This window comes from Hyaena hyaena, unplaced genomic scaffold, assembly GCF_003009895.1.
Source record: "Hyaena hyaena isolate Hyena2069 unplaced genomic scaffold, ASM300989v1 scaffold_169, whole genome shotgun sequence".
NCBI classification, from domain to species: domain Eukaryota; kingdom Metazoa; phylum Chordata; class Mammalia; order Carnivora; family Hyaenidae; genus Hyaena; species Hyaena hyaena.
Window position 1 is genome coordinate 207,112 of NW_024080801.1, and position 15,615 is coordinate 222,726.

At 41.8% G+C, this 15,615-nt stretch overlaps 1 protein-coding gene across 3 annotated transcripts in view; it reads right to left on the bottom strand.

Annotated features, from left to right (window-relative positions):
* DNAAF11 (dynein axonemal assembly factor 11) overlaps positions 1-15,615 on the bottom strand; it is an 83,395-nt gene that overhangs the window by 23,333 nt on the left and 44,447 nt on the right. For all 3 annotated transcript variants that reach the window (XM_039240190.1, XM_039240188.1, XM_039240187.1), the window contains 2 exons: positions 13,595-13,664; positions 12,504-12,599 (listed from right to left, as the gene is read on the bottom strand). In XM_039240190.1, the coding sequence (XP_039096121.1) occupies positions 12,504-12,599; positions 13,595-13,664 (166 nt within the window). The remainder of the gene's footprint in view (positions 1-12,503; positions 12,600-13,594; positions 13,665-15,615) is intronic.

Genomic DNA, 15,615 nt, shown 5'->3' on the forward strand with positions numbered 1-15,615 from the left:
ATTGACTTTTGTTTACATTTATTTTTCTGTAATGCTTTGTAATTCACACATTTTAATTTAATTCCACTAGTTTTCCCTGAGAATATTTATATTAAATTTCAACATGAACACAGTGTGCTGTTAAGACCTAAATGTGAGACCTGAAAACATAAACATCCTAGAACAAAACACAGGCAGTAACTTCTCTGTCATTGGTCGTAACAACACTTTTCTAGATAGGTCTCCAAAGGCAAGGGAAACAAAAGCAAAAATAATCGTGGGACTACATCAAAATAAAAAGCTTTTGCACAGTGAAGGGAACCATCAACAAAACTAAAACACAACCTATGGCATGGGAGATGACATTTACAAATGATATACCCAGTAAGGGGTTAATACCCCCAAAATATAAAGAGCTCATACAACTCTACACCAAAAAACCTAACAGTGTGATTAAAAAATGGGCAAAGGTGGGTGCCTGGGTGGCTCAGTTGGTTAAGCATCCTACTCTTGATTTCTGCACAGGTCATGATCTCACAGTCGTGAGATAGAACGCCATGTCAGGTTCCGCACTGGGTGTGGAGCCTGCTTAAGATTCTCTCTCTTTCTCTCTGAAAAAAAACAAATGGGCACAGAACCTGAATAGACATTTCTATATAGACATGAAAAGATGCTCAACATCACTGATCATCAGGGAAATACAAATCAAAACCACAATGAGATATCACCTCACACCTGTCTGAATGGCTAAAGTCAAGAAGATAAGAAACAAGTGCCAGTGAGTATATGGAGAAAAAAGAGCCCTCATGCGTTGTTGGTGGGAATGCAAATTGATACTGTCACTGTGGAAAACAGTACGGAGGTTCCTCAAAAACTTAAAAATAGAAATGCCATTTGATCCAATAATTTCACTCTTAGGTATTTATGTACCCAGGGAAAATGAAAACACTAACTTGCAAAGATATATGTGCACCTATGTTCACTGCAGCATTATTTACAACAGCCAAGACATGGAAACAACACAAGTACCCATCGGTAAGATGCACAGTTAAGGAAATATGGTGAATATACACAATAGAATATTACATAGCCATAAAAAGATGAGATCGGGCTGTTTGAGATAACATGGATAGGCCTGGAGGGTATAATTCTAAGTGAAATAAGTCAGACTGAGAAAGACTAATACTATATGACTCTACTCATAAGTGCAATCTTAAAAAAAAAAAAAGCCCACAAATGAATAAACAAACAAAAGCAGAAACAGACATAGGAATCCAGAGAACAAACTTATGGTTGCCAGAGGGAAGCAGGGTGGGGGGATGGGAAACATTGGTGAAGAGGAGCAGGAGGTACAAGCTTCCAATTTGGGGGAAAGGCCCAGCACAGCAAATACGATCAAGGATACTGTAACAGTGATGTAACTAACAGGAGAGATGGTAGCCACACCTGTGGTGAACAGAGCACAAGGTATAAACTTGTCCAATCACTAAGTTGCACACCTGAAACTAACTGTACTCAAAAAAAAAAAAAAGTTAATGGTATCTATTTGGTGGTTATGAAAGTGTTCATATGTTTGTTCTCCCCGCTGCCAATTTTGCTATTTTCATGTTTTAATCTAAGTTTTAAAAGTCATACAACTCTCTTCACTGCTTATTCCAAGGAAATAACTTTTTGACTCATCTTGAAACTTTATGCAGAATAACAACTCTTCCTAGAAGATGACTGAAGTAGTTAAGGAGGATGAGAATGGCTCAGCAGCAGAGCGTTAATGGTGCAGTGGTGCTGGTGACTGTGGAGTGAGAAGCCCTCCTTATGTTTTCAGTTCAAGAGAAATGGCAGGAGGTGTAAGAGATTCAATCCTAATTCTGCAAAAAAAATATCCCTGGGGAACCTAATGTAGCACAAATCTTGCATTTCCAAGAACTTACCAGAGCACACAGTAGATGATTATTAAAATATATGGAATGGCTGGGTGGATAGTTGGGTGGGTGGATGGATGGATGGATGGATGGGTAGGTGGATGGATGGATGGATGGACAGGTGGATGGGTGGATGGATGGATGGGTGGACAGGTGGATGGGTGGATGGATAGACGGATGGGTGGGTGGATGGGTGGCTGGCTGGATGGACTGGTGGATGGATGGATGGATTGGTGGATAGACAGGTGGACGGGTGGATGGGTGGATGGATAGATGGATGGGTGGGTGGATGGGTGGATGGATGGATGAATGAGTGGGTAGATGGCTGGATGGGTAGGTGGATGGATGGATGGATGGAGGGTGGGTAGGTGGATGGATGGATGGATAGACGGGTGAATAGATGACTAATAGAAAAGACCCTTAGAGATGCCTATTCTTATCTCTTATGTCTACAAATGGGGAAGAGGCACGGATTCTATGAGAGCTGCAGTTTCATGCACTCCGGGCCCTGCTGGTGCTGCGTCTAATCAGAGGAAAAGGCATTTGGGGAGCCTTATCCCACCGTTATGACTATGACACTCATCTCTGAGCCGGTAACATAATTCCAAGTTTAAGCAGAAGGGAAGAGAAACTACTTAAGAAGAATCTGCGCCTTTTTGAAGCTGAGACTCAGGACATGGGGTGAGGGCAGATCTGGGTCTGCAGGACGTCACGGTCAGGGGATTCAACAGGGAGGAAGAGACAGGAAGAAAACCCTAAGAGACCCACATCTTTTTTTTCCTCTTGCACAATAATTCACATAGTGCTTTATTCACACTAAGTGCTTAATAAATCTTTGATGAATTGACTATTTTAATTGATTAATTAATAATTCATTGGTTGTCTAAAGTTTTTCATAATTTGGCAGAAAGTTTCTGAGTTCTAGCACCTTACTTCCAAGCATGCTAAATAATTCTCCCATCTGATACAAATAACTTTCATATAACTTATTAATGGGTGTAGCATATCTTTTCTCTACCACCATTCTGCTTAAGTACATGCACGCAGTGTCTTCCCGCGTGCCTCATAAGTGATTTCTAAAAATGTCTCATAAAGCTTCTAAACTGCGTCAGTCCATTAGACACCAACCTGCACTGATATAAGCCATTTACCTGATCTGGACAGCAGGGTAGTTGAATCAGTTACTGAGTGAACAGGACTCAGCCACAGGGCCCAGTCCCATGCCTGAAATAGGCTGCTGTTTTCTACAAATCCTACATCAACTACAGAGGAGTCGGGTCACTTGTAAGTTCTCCACCTTGTTACATGTTTCTGGTGTTTATATTTATTAGTTATCCATAATTCTGGAGTTGAACATTTAAAAATGTGAGGTTCAGAGTCCCGGAAGAGAAGGTTATTAATATAAAATTTCAGAAACCATACAGTCTTTAATTTGCCTCTGGCATTAGAGTAAGTTTACATACATCCAAATTCATTGTTTTTTTTTTTTTAATAACTTCATCCTTTCTTCACTGTGCTTTGACTTTGCTAAGAGAAGCATATAATTCACTGAGTCTATTGAAAAAGATCTCTTTAAAGAAAACAAGATGTTTTTTCTATTTAAAGAAAGGCCATTAACCCACAATATTAGAAAATACATAAATTACCATAAGAATATTATTTAAAAATCTTTGAATAGATAAAAATACCTGTATAAATTAAACATTTTAGAAGTATATTCCATTTCAAACAAGTACATACCTGGTAGGAAAAAAAAATTAAATCTTAGAAAAAATGATCAGAAAAATAAGAGAGATAGGAATACTGGCTGTGATCTGAAAGACACCCAAGTAGTCTGAGGAAAATTTTAGAAGGTGCAATTACTGACATTTATATGTAAAATCAATATGACAGTTGCATAAGACAGCTACATGGCTTTGAAACAAAAGGAGAATAAATCTAACTATCAAACGGCTCCTCCAAAATTCTTTTATACTTGTTAATGCAATCTCATCTGACAGTTCCCCATGGGTGATCATCTCCACACAACAGCCTAAAATTGAAAACGGTATTTTATTAAGTTAGGACAAATATCAAGGAGGATAATGATGCTTCAAAAGCAAAGAAAATATCCTTTTACAGTCTTGCTAGAGATAGTCTCAGTGGGAGATAGCCTCCATCGACATGAAAAAAAATTCATGGTTTTTCTTGTGAGCAGTAGCTTGGAATCGCTGGGGCCTTTATACTCATCCCTTCCCCCCCCCCCCACCGCCCAGCCCCCCTTCACCATGGGTTTGCCGTGTTGGTTTATTGCTATTCCAGTTTCTTCCCCCTCTTAGGTGAAGCTATGCTGAGGTGTTTGCAATATCTCCTCGAGCTTTCCCCCCTGGGGTAGCTGGCTTAATAGAGCACTCTCTGCTGGCTATCTTCCCTTCCCTACTTCCTGACCAGCAGTCCCTTACCACTCAAGTAAACTGCCGCACACGCATCCCTACATTAGGCTCCTCTTCGGGGAGACCTCAAATTAAAACAGTGCTTTACAATCTGTGTCTCACAATTTAATATCTACAATAAATGTGGCTCTCTCAAGGTTCCTCGCCAGGGGGAAGAGCAGCAACCTGGCATAACCAGATTCCAAAACACTGGCAGCATTTCTACGGGGTCCCAGTCATGTCTCCGTGTGCCTAATTTATCTCTGAGTGTGTGCTCGGTAGTTATTTAAAAAATACATATCTATCTATATCTATATCGACATATATGTATGTGTGTGTATATATAGTTAAAATATATATATATATATATATAGGCAATGGTACTCATCTGAAACTACCCTTACTCAAGTTCAAGGCCCAGTTAGGGCTGATAGCCATTGAGACAGGCTGCTAGACCTTCTGAGGGCTGGCTGGCTTCTTATCCACCTTACTCTTAGGTTACAGTCCATCAGAGTCCCCTCTTGAAGTGGACATGGCTTACTAGAGTCCCCACCCATGGACTTGCACTTTTTTCTTCTCACTCCTGTGTGGCCACTGAAAGCCATCCCTTCTGCATCAGCGGACAATAACTGCTCACTAACATATTGGGTGTCAATATTATTAAGGTATTTAAAATACATAGTCCATCTTCCTAAATTTTGTTCCGCGTCATTACTGCCCCTAATGACCTTGCTGGCAACAGCAGATGATGCAGCTCTAGATCTCACTCAGAGTCATGAGATGAGGTGAGACTACCATAGTAAATGAGAACACATAGGGAAGAAAGGGGTCCCAGAACGGAATGACTGCCATGCCAGCTTTCAGAGGCCAGGGTATGGGAAGGAGCCAGCGAAGCAGCGGCCAGTGGCAGAGGACACCCAGTGGGCAAGAGTGTCGTAGGAAGAGAAGTGAGTGAAAGTGGTGTATACTTAATGCCAAGCAAACAAGTGCTTACCAATGGAGGGACCGATCATGGTGTAAAACGCTTCTGGAAGGGCAAATTAGAAGATGAGGGCTGACCGCTGGGTTTAGCAACATGGAGGTGACTGGAGACCTCAAAGAGATATTTCCACGGAGGGGAGGTGGGGGGTGTGTGTGTGTGCGAATGCCTAGTTGGGATTGGTTCTAGGCATTATGAGGAAAGAATTGAAGAACAAATATGGATGTCTGTTCCATGAGTTCTGCTGTAAAGCAGATGAGGGTGCTACCTAGAAGCGGATGGTTTTATCGCGTACTGGTTTGTTTTAAAGATGTTTTAGCATGTTTTCTAATATATGATGCAGAAAGAGGAAATTCAATTCTCCTCTCTAGGGAGAAGAGAAAATTGTCAGAGAGAAAAACGGTCTTCCAAGAGCCAGTGGCAATGGGATCCGAAACATACGTGGTGAGTTTGGACAGATCGATGCCAGATGGTTCACTGAATCAGGACGGCCGAGGAGGCTAAGCAAGGGAACATGTGATGGCTGGTGTATGTGGAAATGGCCTTTTTTGGCTTCTGTTTTTCTCAGAAGTTTGAGAAAGGAGCTGAGGCCAAGAAATAATGTTCAGAAAAAGGAGAAGTATGAATGGAACACGAAAACCTAGCAAGGTGAACAGGCAGCCTTCACTTCAGATCCACTGGAAATTAATAATCAGAGAATAAAAATGAGTTTAGGCTGGGTATATCACATGTATATCTGAGTAGAGACAAAGTGCTGAGAAATACGTGTCCAACGAATAAAGAGAAGCGAGTCTGAGACTATTTTTTGGGATCATGGTCTGTAATGTTCACCTCAATATGTGACCTTCACCTCCAGTGCTCCATACAGCAGACTCCAGCAAGATGTTCACCAACTGAAGTTGTAAATATAATTTGCTGTTCAGTTGAGATGGCAACTTCCTTAATCTCAGTTAATTATTCAGAAAGAACACCCAAAGGAAATCACGAAGCGTATGCTTGAAGAGTTCCTGTAACTTGTCAATTGAGAATCTAGATGGGAGTTTAATTTAATGACTTGAAGCAAGCTTCTCAGTGAATAAGAAATTTCTGTTAAATCTTGTTAGGCTGGACTGTAATGAGATCAGATGCCAAATATTCCCAGGCTAATTATGGTTTGTTTATGTACATATAACTTAGTCTGACCACCCATTTAAGAAAACATACTGAAGGCCAAGCATAAACTTAGGCAATGTAATGTGTTGGGAAATAATTCCACATAATATAGAATTAATATCATATGTATGGGACCTAAAAATAAACCTCAGTAAATCTGTAGTAGCTTTGGAGTGAAAACTACAAAAAAAAAAAAAAATACCAAAAACCAAATGAAAAGCAAAAGACAAAAAGCTTCTAAGGGACATAGAATAAGAATAATAAGTGGAAAAACATACATTATTGAAAATACAGTTTTGATTATGTAAATGCATTAATCCATTCCCATAACAGTCCATAAATGCAATGCAATATCATTCATAAAACATGTTGATTAATAGAGGAAGGAATGCTATTAATGAATGGGACAATATTAATCACTAGGAACAACAAATAACACGAATTCATGGTAAACAGAAATGCAGTGTGGATGATTTCCCACATTCTTCTAACATACACAAAGCGACATATATTAATTTATATGGTTCTCACAATAGCCTTTTGTGATATGGGTTATAATTAATATTATTTTATGGATGGGGAATCTGAGGGACAGAAGGATTAATCATTTGCCAAAGGCCATACAACTGCTGAGGAGAATTACCAGGGTTTAACCTGGGTTCTTGGGCTCCAGAGCCCTTTCCTTAATCATTTCCCCTGCTTCTCAATTGTAATGACAACAAAACTCCCATCAGTATTTTTGGAGGCAAAATTAGATAAAACTATTGTAAAGTTAACCTGTATGGAAAAATAATAAGGAAATGGTTGGGTGAAAGAATAATTAGGGAGGAGATTCAAATTCCAATATCAAATGTATTTTTAATTCTTTTTTAAATTGTAATGTTTATTTATTTTGGGGGCAGGTGGCAGAGAGAGAGAGAGAGAGGGAGACACAGAAGCGGAAGCAGGCTCCAGGCTCTGAGCTGTCAGCACAGAGCCCGACGCAGGGCTCGAACCCAAGAACCAGGAGATCATGACCTGAGCTGAAGTCGGACACTTAACTGACTGAGCCACCCAGGTGCCCCGCTAAATGTATTTTAAAGATGCATTTAAGATATTCACTCATTGAACAAAAACTTAACACCTTCTCTTTGCCAGGCTCCATTCTAGGTGCCAATGACAGAGTACTGATGAGAACAGACAAAACTCCCTGTGCTCATAGAGCTTAACTTCTTGTTGAGGGGGATAGACAAAGAAATAAACAAATATATAGGCTGTTAGGTAGTGATACAGTCTGTGAAGAATATATGACAGCAGAAGGGATAGTGAATGCTAGGCTAGAGGAGCGATGCTTTCTAGATATGAGGATCAGAAAGACCCATGGATAAGAGGACACCTGAATAGAAACATGGACAAGTTGAGAGAGCAAACCATGAAGGTATCTGGGGGAAGAGCATTCCGACAGACGGGACACTAAGTGCAAGGGTCCTGGGGTAGAGCCTGCGTGTCCTGTTTGTAAAATAATAGTGAAGCCAATGTGGCCGGAATGATGGGAAGATAAAGTGGTAGAAGATGATGTCAGAGGGATGATGACAGGGGAAAGCTGTCCGGGCAGTTTGCCTTTAACTCTGAATGAAATGGGAAATGTGACGTGGTCTGACTTACATATATTATAAAACGATCATTCTGGCTGCGGTTTTGAAAAAGGAATTACCAACTCTTCCAAAAAAGACTAGGTTTGATAGAAGACACCCAGGGGCCACATTCCTTGACTGAATATATCTAATGTAATAGAAGCCTACACACAATGGAACTGAGATTCTCTCTTCTGCTCCCCAAAGCTAAGGCTAGTGAATAAAACAGTGCCAGAAACTCAGAAAAAAATGCCACTAACCGGTGGAACAGGACTGAGAAAAACCTCATGAAACAGACCGTTTCCTACTCCTGTGTCATCTGGGCAGTGGATCTTGTATTGGCCGATACTACCTGAGAGAGCGAGAGCACGTCTTCACCCACTGCCGCACTCATCACTGCTAGCCAAGACACTGACCCTTGAAGTCACGGAGGAGGAGGAACAGTAGGCGACGGCATCCGGGAGCCGCAGTGCCCACAGGTGAAGTTATAGATGGTACGTGAGGACAGAGGAAGCCTAGCAGCACACTAAGGATTGTGACACTTGTGTGTTAATTACATCTATCCACAGGACACACAGACTCAGTGGTGGATGGTGGGAAGCATCTGGCACTGTCGACAGCATGAGGGGAAAGCCTCCTGGAATGTGGACCTGAGCTGGGAGGGCCCACCGGCATGTCAGCGACAGAAAGTTTAGCCATGACCCCTGTGACAGGGAGCAGTCTTGATGAAATGCGCCTAAAAGCACATAGTCCATGAAGATGCAGCCCCATTTAGGAGTAAGGAAAGAGAAAATTATTAATCTGATGTCTATGCCAAAATGTTGAAGGGAGTGTCTAATAAGAAATATTATAGCATTTTGTGGATTCAGTTACGACTTGCATGTCCTTGGAAATTGTAGACATCCTTGAGCTTCCAGCAATACACACAACACAATCATCACGGCACAGACACAATCAAGAAGGTCAGCTCATCGCAGTATTCTTTACAAATATTATCATAAAACGGAACCAAATATCAAATCTGATCCTCTTTTCATTAATTTAGAGTATCCCGATATTAAAAACTACTAAAGGGCCACGTTAGAGATTTCTGGAAGTACTAGGTTATCAGTATGTTAAGTGATGACAACACTATTTTGCGAATGAATCAAAATTGTGTGTTAAGTGTCCACCTGACTTTGACAAGAAGCTTTACAATTCCAATTTGCTGCCTTGCTAATTATGATGCAGCCGGACTCAGTCAATTGCTCAGTAAGTTAGAGGCCTGGATGTATAAACAGCTCAGGAGTTTGGTACTTCAAAAGTTTCTATCACCAGGAATTATGAAGATGTCAATTTTCAGTAATACATACTTTTAATAGTAAGCACAAGTAAAGTCAGGGTTCTGTTTTTTTAACTTGTGATGATGTTTAAGAAAAAGACTTTGTTTGGGGCACCTGGGTAGCTCAGTCGGTTAAGCATCCAACTTCAGCTTAGGTCACGATCTCATGGTTCATGGGTTTGAGCCCCGCGTCAGGCTCTGTACTGACAACTCAGAGCCTGGAGTCTGTCTTTGGACTCTGTGTCTCCCTCTCTCTCTCTGACCCTCCCCTGCTCACGCTGTCTATCTCTCTCTCTCAAAAATAAATAAAAAGCATTAAAAAAATTTTTTTAATTAAAAAAAAAAAGATTTTGTTCTTTGAACTTTAGAGCCCTTGCAAATATCTCATTCATGAATGAAAACCAACTAATTTGGGGCAAGAAATTATTCTCCAGAGGTTGTTTTCATGGACTATCTTTTAGTTTCAGGTGCACAGATTAAAGAATTAAAATTTTAGAGGAGCACACAGGCAGCAACCTCTTTGACATGAGCCGTAGCAACCTCTTACTAGTTATGTCTCCTGAGGTAAGGGAAACCAAAGCAAAAATAAACTACGGGATTTCATCAGAATGAAAAGCTTTTGCACAATGAAGGAAATAATCATCAAAACTAAAACGCAACCTACTGAGTGGGAAGAATATATTTACACATGACATACCTGATAAAGGCTTGGTATCCAAAAAATATAAAAAACTTATAAAACTGGGGTGCCTAGGTGGCTCAGTCAGTTGAGCGTCAGACTCTTGATTTCAGCTCAAGTCATGATCTTGCAGTTTATGGGTTTGAACCCTGCATCGGGCTCTGCGCTGGTGGTGCAAAGCCTGCTTGGGATTCTCTCTCTTTCACTCTCTGCACCCTCTGCAACACCCTCACTTGCTCTCTCTCGCTCTCTCTCAAAATAAATAAATAAATAAACTCAAAAAACTTATAAAACTTAATATTCCCAAAGCAAACAATCCAATTAAAAAATGGGTGAAAGAGGGGCGCCTGGGTGGCTTAGTCGGTTAAGCATCCGACTTTCGCTTAGGTCATGATCTCGCGGTTCGTGGGTTCGAGCCCCGCGTCCGGCTCTGTGCTGACTGTCAGCTCAGAGCCTGGAGCCTGTTTCAGAGTCTGTATCTCCCTCTCTCTCTGACCCTCCCCTGCTCACGTTGTCTCTCTCTCTCTCTCCTAGAAATAAATAAAAAAAAATATTTAAAAAAAAAAAATGGGTGGAAGACCTAACAGATATTTTTCTAAAGAAAACATCCAGATGGCCAACAGACACATGAAAAGATGCTCAACATCACTGATCATCAGGGAAATGTAAATCAAAACCACAGTGAAATATCACCTCACACCTGTCAGAATGGCTAAAATCAACACAGGAAATAACAGGTATTGGCGAGTATGCGGAGAAAGGGGAACCCTCTTACACCATTGGTGGGAATGGAAACAGATTACCTACCTTTTCAAAGTAATAATTATAGAGATATATAAAGGAATGCTAAGAGGAATTAATTCACTAATTAATAATTTAAAAGAAATAATGACAGAGATAACATGCATCAATGTTAGTTTAACGCAATCACACAATCATCTAAAACCGTAAAAACAGATACCTCAAAGGACAAATGTTATTCATAGCTTATTAGTGAGAAGAAAATAGAACCATTCTGAGTCCTTCTCTGTAAATTATCTCATCTTCAAGCACGCTCTTCTAGAATACTTTTTAATAAGCAGCCTTTTCTACTTCTCATGTGTATTTAACATGAAAAATTCAGACAGATGTAAAAACAAAAGGGAGAATGGAAATACATGTATCTGAAGGATTCATAAGCAGGGACAGAGGAGGCCCTCTGATCAATTGCCTGGTACCCTGCAGAAGGTGAGTAAATCATAGGTCTTGATTTTTCTTCTAGGAAGTAATGGTTATCACTTAATCTTTGGTGTTTAAGTTCGAATGGAAGTTTCCAAAAAAAAAAGGAGATTGCTGATCACAGCTTCATACAAATGTGTGTATCAAAGGACTGAGGTAATTGGGTTCTCAGAGAGTTCCCGATAGGCTGTGCTAATTAGCATATAAGCACCTCCTACATTGTTGCAGTTACCAAGGACAATGTGATTCCTACAGCTGTGTTTGTTACCTTATTGCCTGACAGCAAACTGTATTTGCTTTTTTACCGACTCAGTAAAAATACATGATTGATCACCCATAATCAATCTGTTACAAATCTGGCTGTGGGAAAATGAAGGATTAACAAATTATTATAGAAACCTGACTGGCTGATCAGGTTTATTCTCTGGGGCAGACACTCCATCCCTGTTCTCCTGTTTTTCCTCAAGGACAGAACCGCATTTGATGGGCTCAGTCTACTCTGCCCTTTTGAAACCTGAGTGACTAGGGGAAAAGCTGACCCCACCCCAGGTCATGGGATGAGATAATAGTAATCAAAATGAAATAATAGAAACCAAACAAAGCACTACTATCCCTTGGCCAGAGATGGGTCACATTGCCCTAGGCTAAGTCAATCAAGACTTGATGGGTTCTGCACCTACACTGGCCTGATGGGTCAGAGGGACTTTTTTTCGGTGGTGATGGGGGAGCTCCTCTCTCTGTGTCTTTCCCTGATTCTCTGTCTGTCCTTCTTCGTGCAAGGGAAGGACAGGAGAGCGTGCGGTCTCCGAGGCGGCAAGTGCTCCTCTCAGGAAGGAAGCCAGTCGGAGGATAAAGCTAACATATGGGAGAGACCTTGACCTTGACCTCCCCTGCCTGAGCCCTCCCTATACTTCTTTATGGTGAAAAGTACTGAGGGCCCTGTAATAGACCTGCTCGTGGGGACTCACACACCCCAAACCCCACTGCCACTCTGGCTGCAGAGGTGAGAGCAACTGGAGGCGTGGTGACAGGGTGACCCCCCTCCACCCCCAGGTCCCAACTGCCCCAGCCTTGTCTCTGATCTCGCAGGCCCTGCTTCTCCTGCCTGAGCTGGGGTGAGTAGATTTTCTGGTTCCCTCCACCAAAGGCAGCCATCATTAGCCTTGACAGGTCCATTTCCTTCAGGAGCCAACACATCCAGGCTGGAAATCGATCCAAGCGACAAGGCCTACCTTGGGCATGCAGATCACCAGATGCCCTGTGGTCTGAGATCGCTTAGCCGAGCTGCTGTCAGGCCTGACTTCGGCAGGAAGGACAAGCTGAAATGGCTGAAAACAAACAGGAAGTGTCGTGGAGTGTGAGCGCATGCCCAGAGAGGGTTATGTCAAGAGGCATTTTCATTATAAATTCAAGAGTCACCGTTCTATTCTATTTTTTTCTTCCTAAATTAAATTAAAAATTTTTTTAACTATTCCATTTCAAAAAACGTGCTGAGGCTTAGTAAAACAAAAAATCAAGTCTGGGCTACACTTGAAATGCATAAACTGATTTACCTGTTTTAATGAACGGTCTAAAGAACAGTCATCGATCATAAATAGCAAGATAGTCGTTGGTCCTTTTATGTTAACTAGACTCCTAATAAAGGATTTATCAATAAAACTTCTTGTCATAAACCATCAACATATTTCCATTTTAAAGCCTTCATATGATTCCTATGAATGCTTGTAATCAGCAAAAAATACTATTTCAAAAATCATAAAATTACAATCGCTATGAATGAAATCATTGACAATTTAAAGTGGGTATATAATTTAAATATGATTTCAAGCATAGGCTACCACATATCTAACCATCTAATCCGCTTTGAAACAGTACTAACACAACAGACAGAAGTTAAAAATACTAATTTTATCGACCTACACTGTGGTTGGTCAACAACCATTCCCACTGTATAAAATCATATGTCTAGGGGCGCCTGGGGGGCTCAGTCGGTTAAGCATCAGACTTCCACTCAGGTCATGATCTCACCATTGGTAAGTTCCAGCCCCACATAGGGTTCTTTGCTGATGGCTTGGAGCCTGGATCCTGCTTCAGATTCTGTGTCTCTCTCTCTCTCTGCCCCTCCCCTGCTCACACTTGGTCTCTCTCTCAAAAATAAACATTAAGAAAAATTATTTAAAAAATTTTTAATCATGTGTCTAAAAAATAGCTCTCTGGTTGGGCATCTTGCTTCCTGTTTTCATATTACTCTTAACAATTTCTGAGGCAACCTCGCTGAGTTTGAGGCTCAGCTTTTGAGACTAAGTCTACCATGTTTACTTACCTTCCCTTTGACCATGACCCGCACATATGTTGGCTGCACATCCACATCAATTAAAGAGGTGTCCATATACCTTTGAAATCAAACACATCCAATCTTAGAATTTTCACAAACATTAAGCTCAAACAAGTGCAAGTAAAAACTAACATTTAAAGAACTGTGTGAAATGAAAGAGAGGTTTACAATTTCCTTGCTGAACAGGTCTTGAGAAGTTTGTCTTCCATTAATCCCTAAACCAAAGGAAATTCAATATATCAGCAATTTCATTTTTAGAGCCACAAGTACACTTGGCATTGATTGCCCCTCGCCTAAAAATATCTGAGGCCTCAAACACCAGAGGTTTGCAAAAAAACCCAGCTTGCCATGTTCTTTCATGAATATTTTATTTTAAGCCCCTAAGACTGACATGAAAGGCAGGAAGGCTGAGTCTAGTACGTGTGGGGCCTGCTGCCCCGGCTCCCACTGCCTCAGTCCCTCTCTGTCCCCACAGCTGTTCGACAGCTGCTACAGTGCCATGTCCCCAGCTTTGCTTCTCTCTGGAAGGTACCTCTTGCTGATTAAGCAAAGCCTTCCATCTACGGCAGGGACCCCAGGGATCGGCCTGTATTTGTTCTCCTTGGCGTTATGAACAAATCAAAGATTTAGGCTTCATCTCACTTATTTAGACAAAGAATCATCTGTATAATTGTACATTTAACAATATTGATTGTGTTGGGGCGCCTGGGTGGCTCAGTCAGTTGGGCGGCTGACTTCAGCTCAGGTCAGGAGCTCATGGTTTGTGAGTTCAAGCCCCATACCGGGTGTGCTGCGGTAAGCGCAGATCCTCTGTCTCCCTCCCTCTCTGCCCCTCCACTGCTCACTCTCTCTCTCTCTCTCTCTCTCTCTCAAAGATAAGTAATAAGTTAAAAAAATATTGGGTGTGAACATTAGCAAACGCAGTCAGACCTCCGTCACACAGATGGTGATGAACTGACTCCACCCCCTCTTGCTCTGTGACCTTGGACCACATTCCTTAACGGCTCTCAGCCTGTTTCCTCATCTGTAAAATAAGGATGTGAACCGCACATCCCCTAAGATTGCTGTGAAGACACACGCACGGTGCCTAGCCCAGAGTTGGCGTTCACAATGCATCACTGCCTTTTACTTAATAAAAATTCTTGTAGTAATAAAAAGGAAGACAAGGTCTCCCAAAATCTCATCGAATGGCTACCGCACTAACATCACATCTTCCTGTTCACACGTGGGGCCTCCTAAAGTCTTCATTTGACCCTACCTACGAGGTCTTCTCATGTTCTGTTCATTTCTGCCTAAAACTGTCTTCTGCTGGTTCTCTGCAGTCACCGCTTCTCATCCTGCATCCATCGGCGCTCAGGTCAGCACCTTCCCTGGGCGTCCCCTACACCACGGACCACCGGACTGCATGTGCCACTGGGTGCACCCCGAACTCTGGCTCTTCCCATGCACTACCTTTCCCCCCTTGCAATTACTTATCAGATGCCTGCCTTCTGTCTCCCCCATTGGGTCGTAAGCTCTAGGACAGCAGAGACTGTATTTAGAATGTGCCAGTTACGGCCTCCAGTGCCTGGTACATAGTAGGTATTCTATAGATATTTGCCGGCTAAAGACAGAAAGAATATAGGAAGGAAGGAAGGAAGGAAGGAAGGAAGGAACTTTCATAGATACATCCATGTGCCACTAAAGATTAAAAGGAGTGTTAGTGTCATTCGTTCAGACAGAATCATGGGAAGGGAAGGATTTTGCTCCCCAGACGGGAGAAATAGCACCACTCCTTGGAAAAGTGCATGATCAGGACCTGAGGAAAGTCTTCCTTCAAGGATTGAACATGAAGAAGCCAAGAGAGCTAAAAGGGAAAGGGGTGCACATTCATTACACTCCAGGAATATGGCCAAAAATGGGACAGAACTAAGGGGGTGAAACCGAGCGTTTAATGAAACACAGCAGAAAGGGAGCTTGGGTTGCAGCAGGGACAGAGGACACGAAATCACCTGGACAAGAGCTGGACG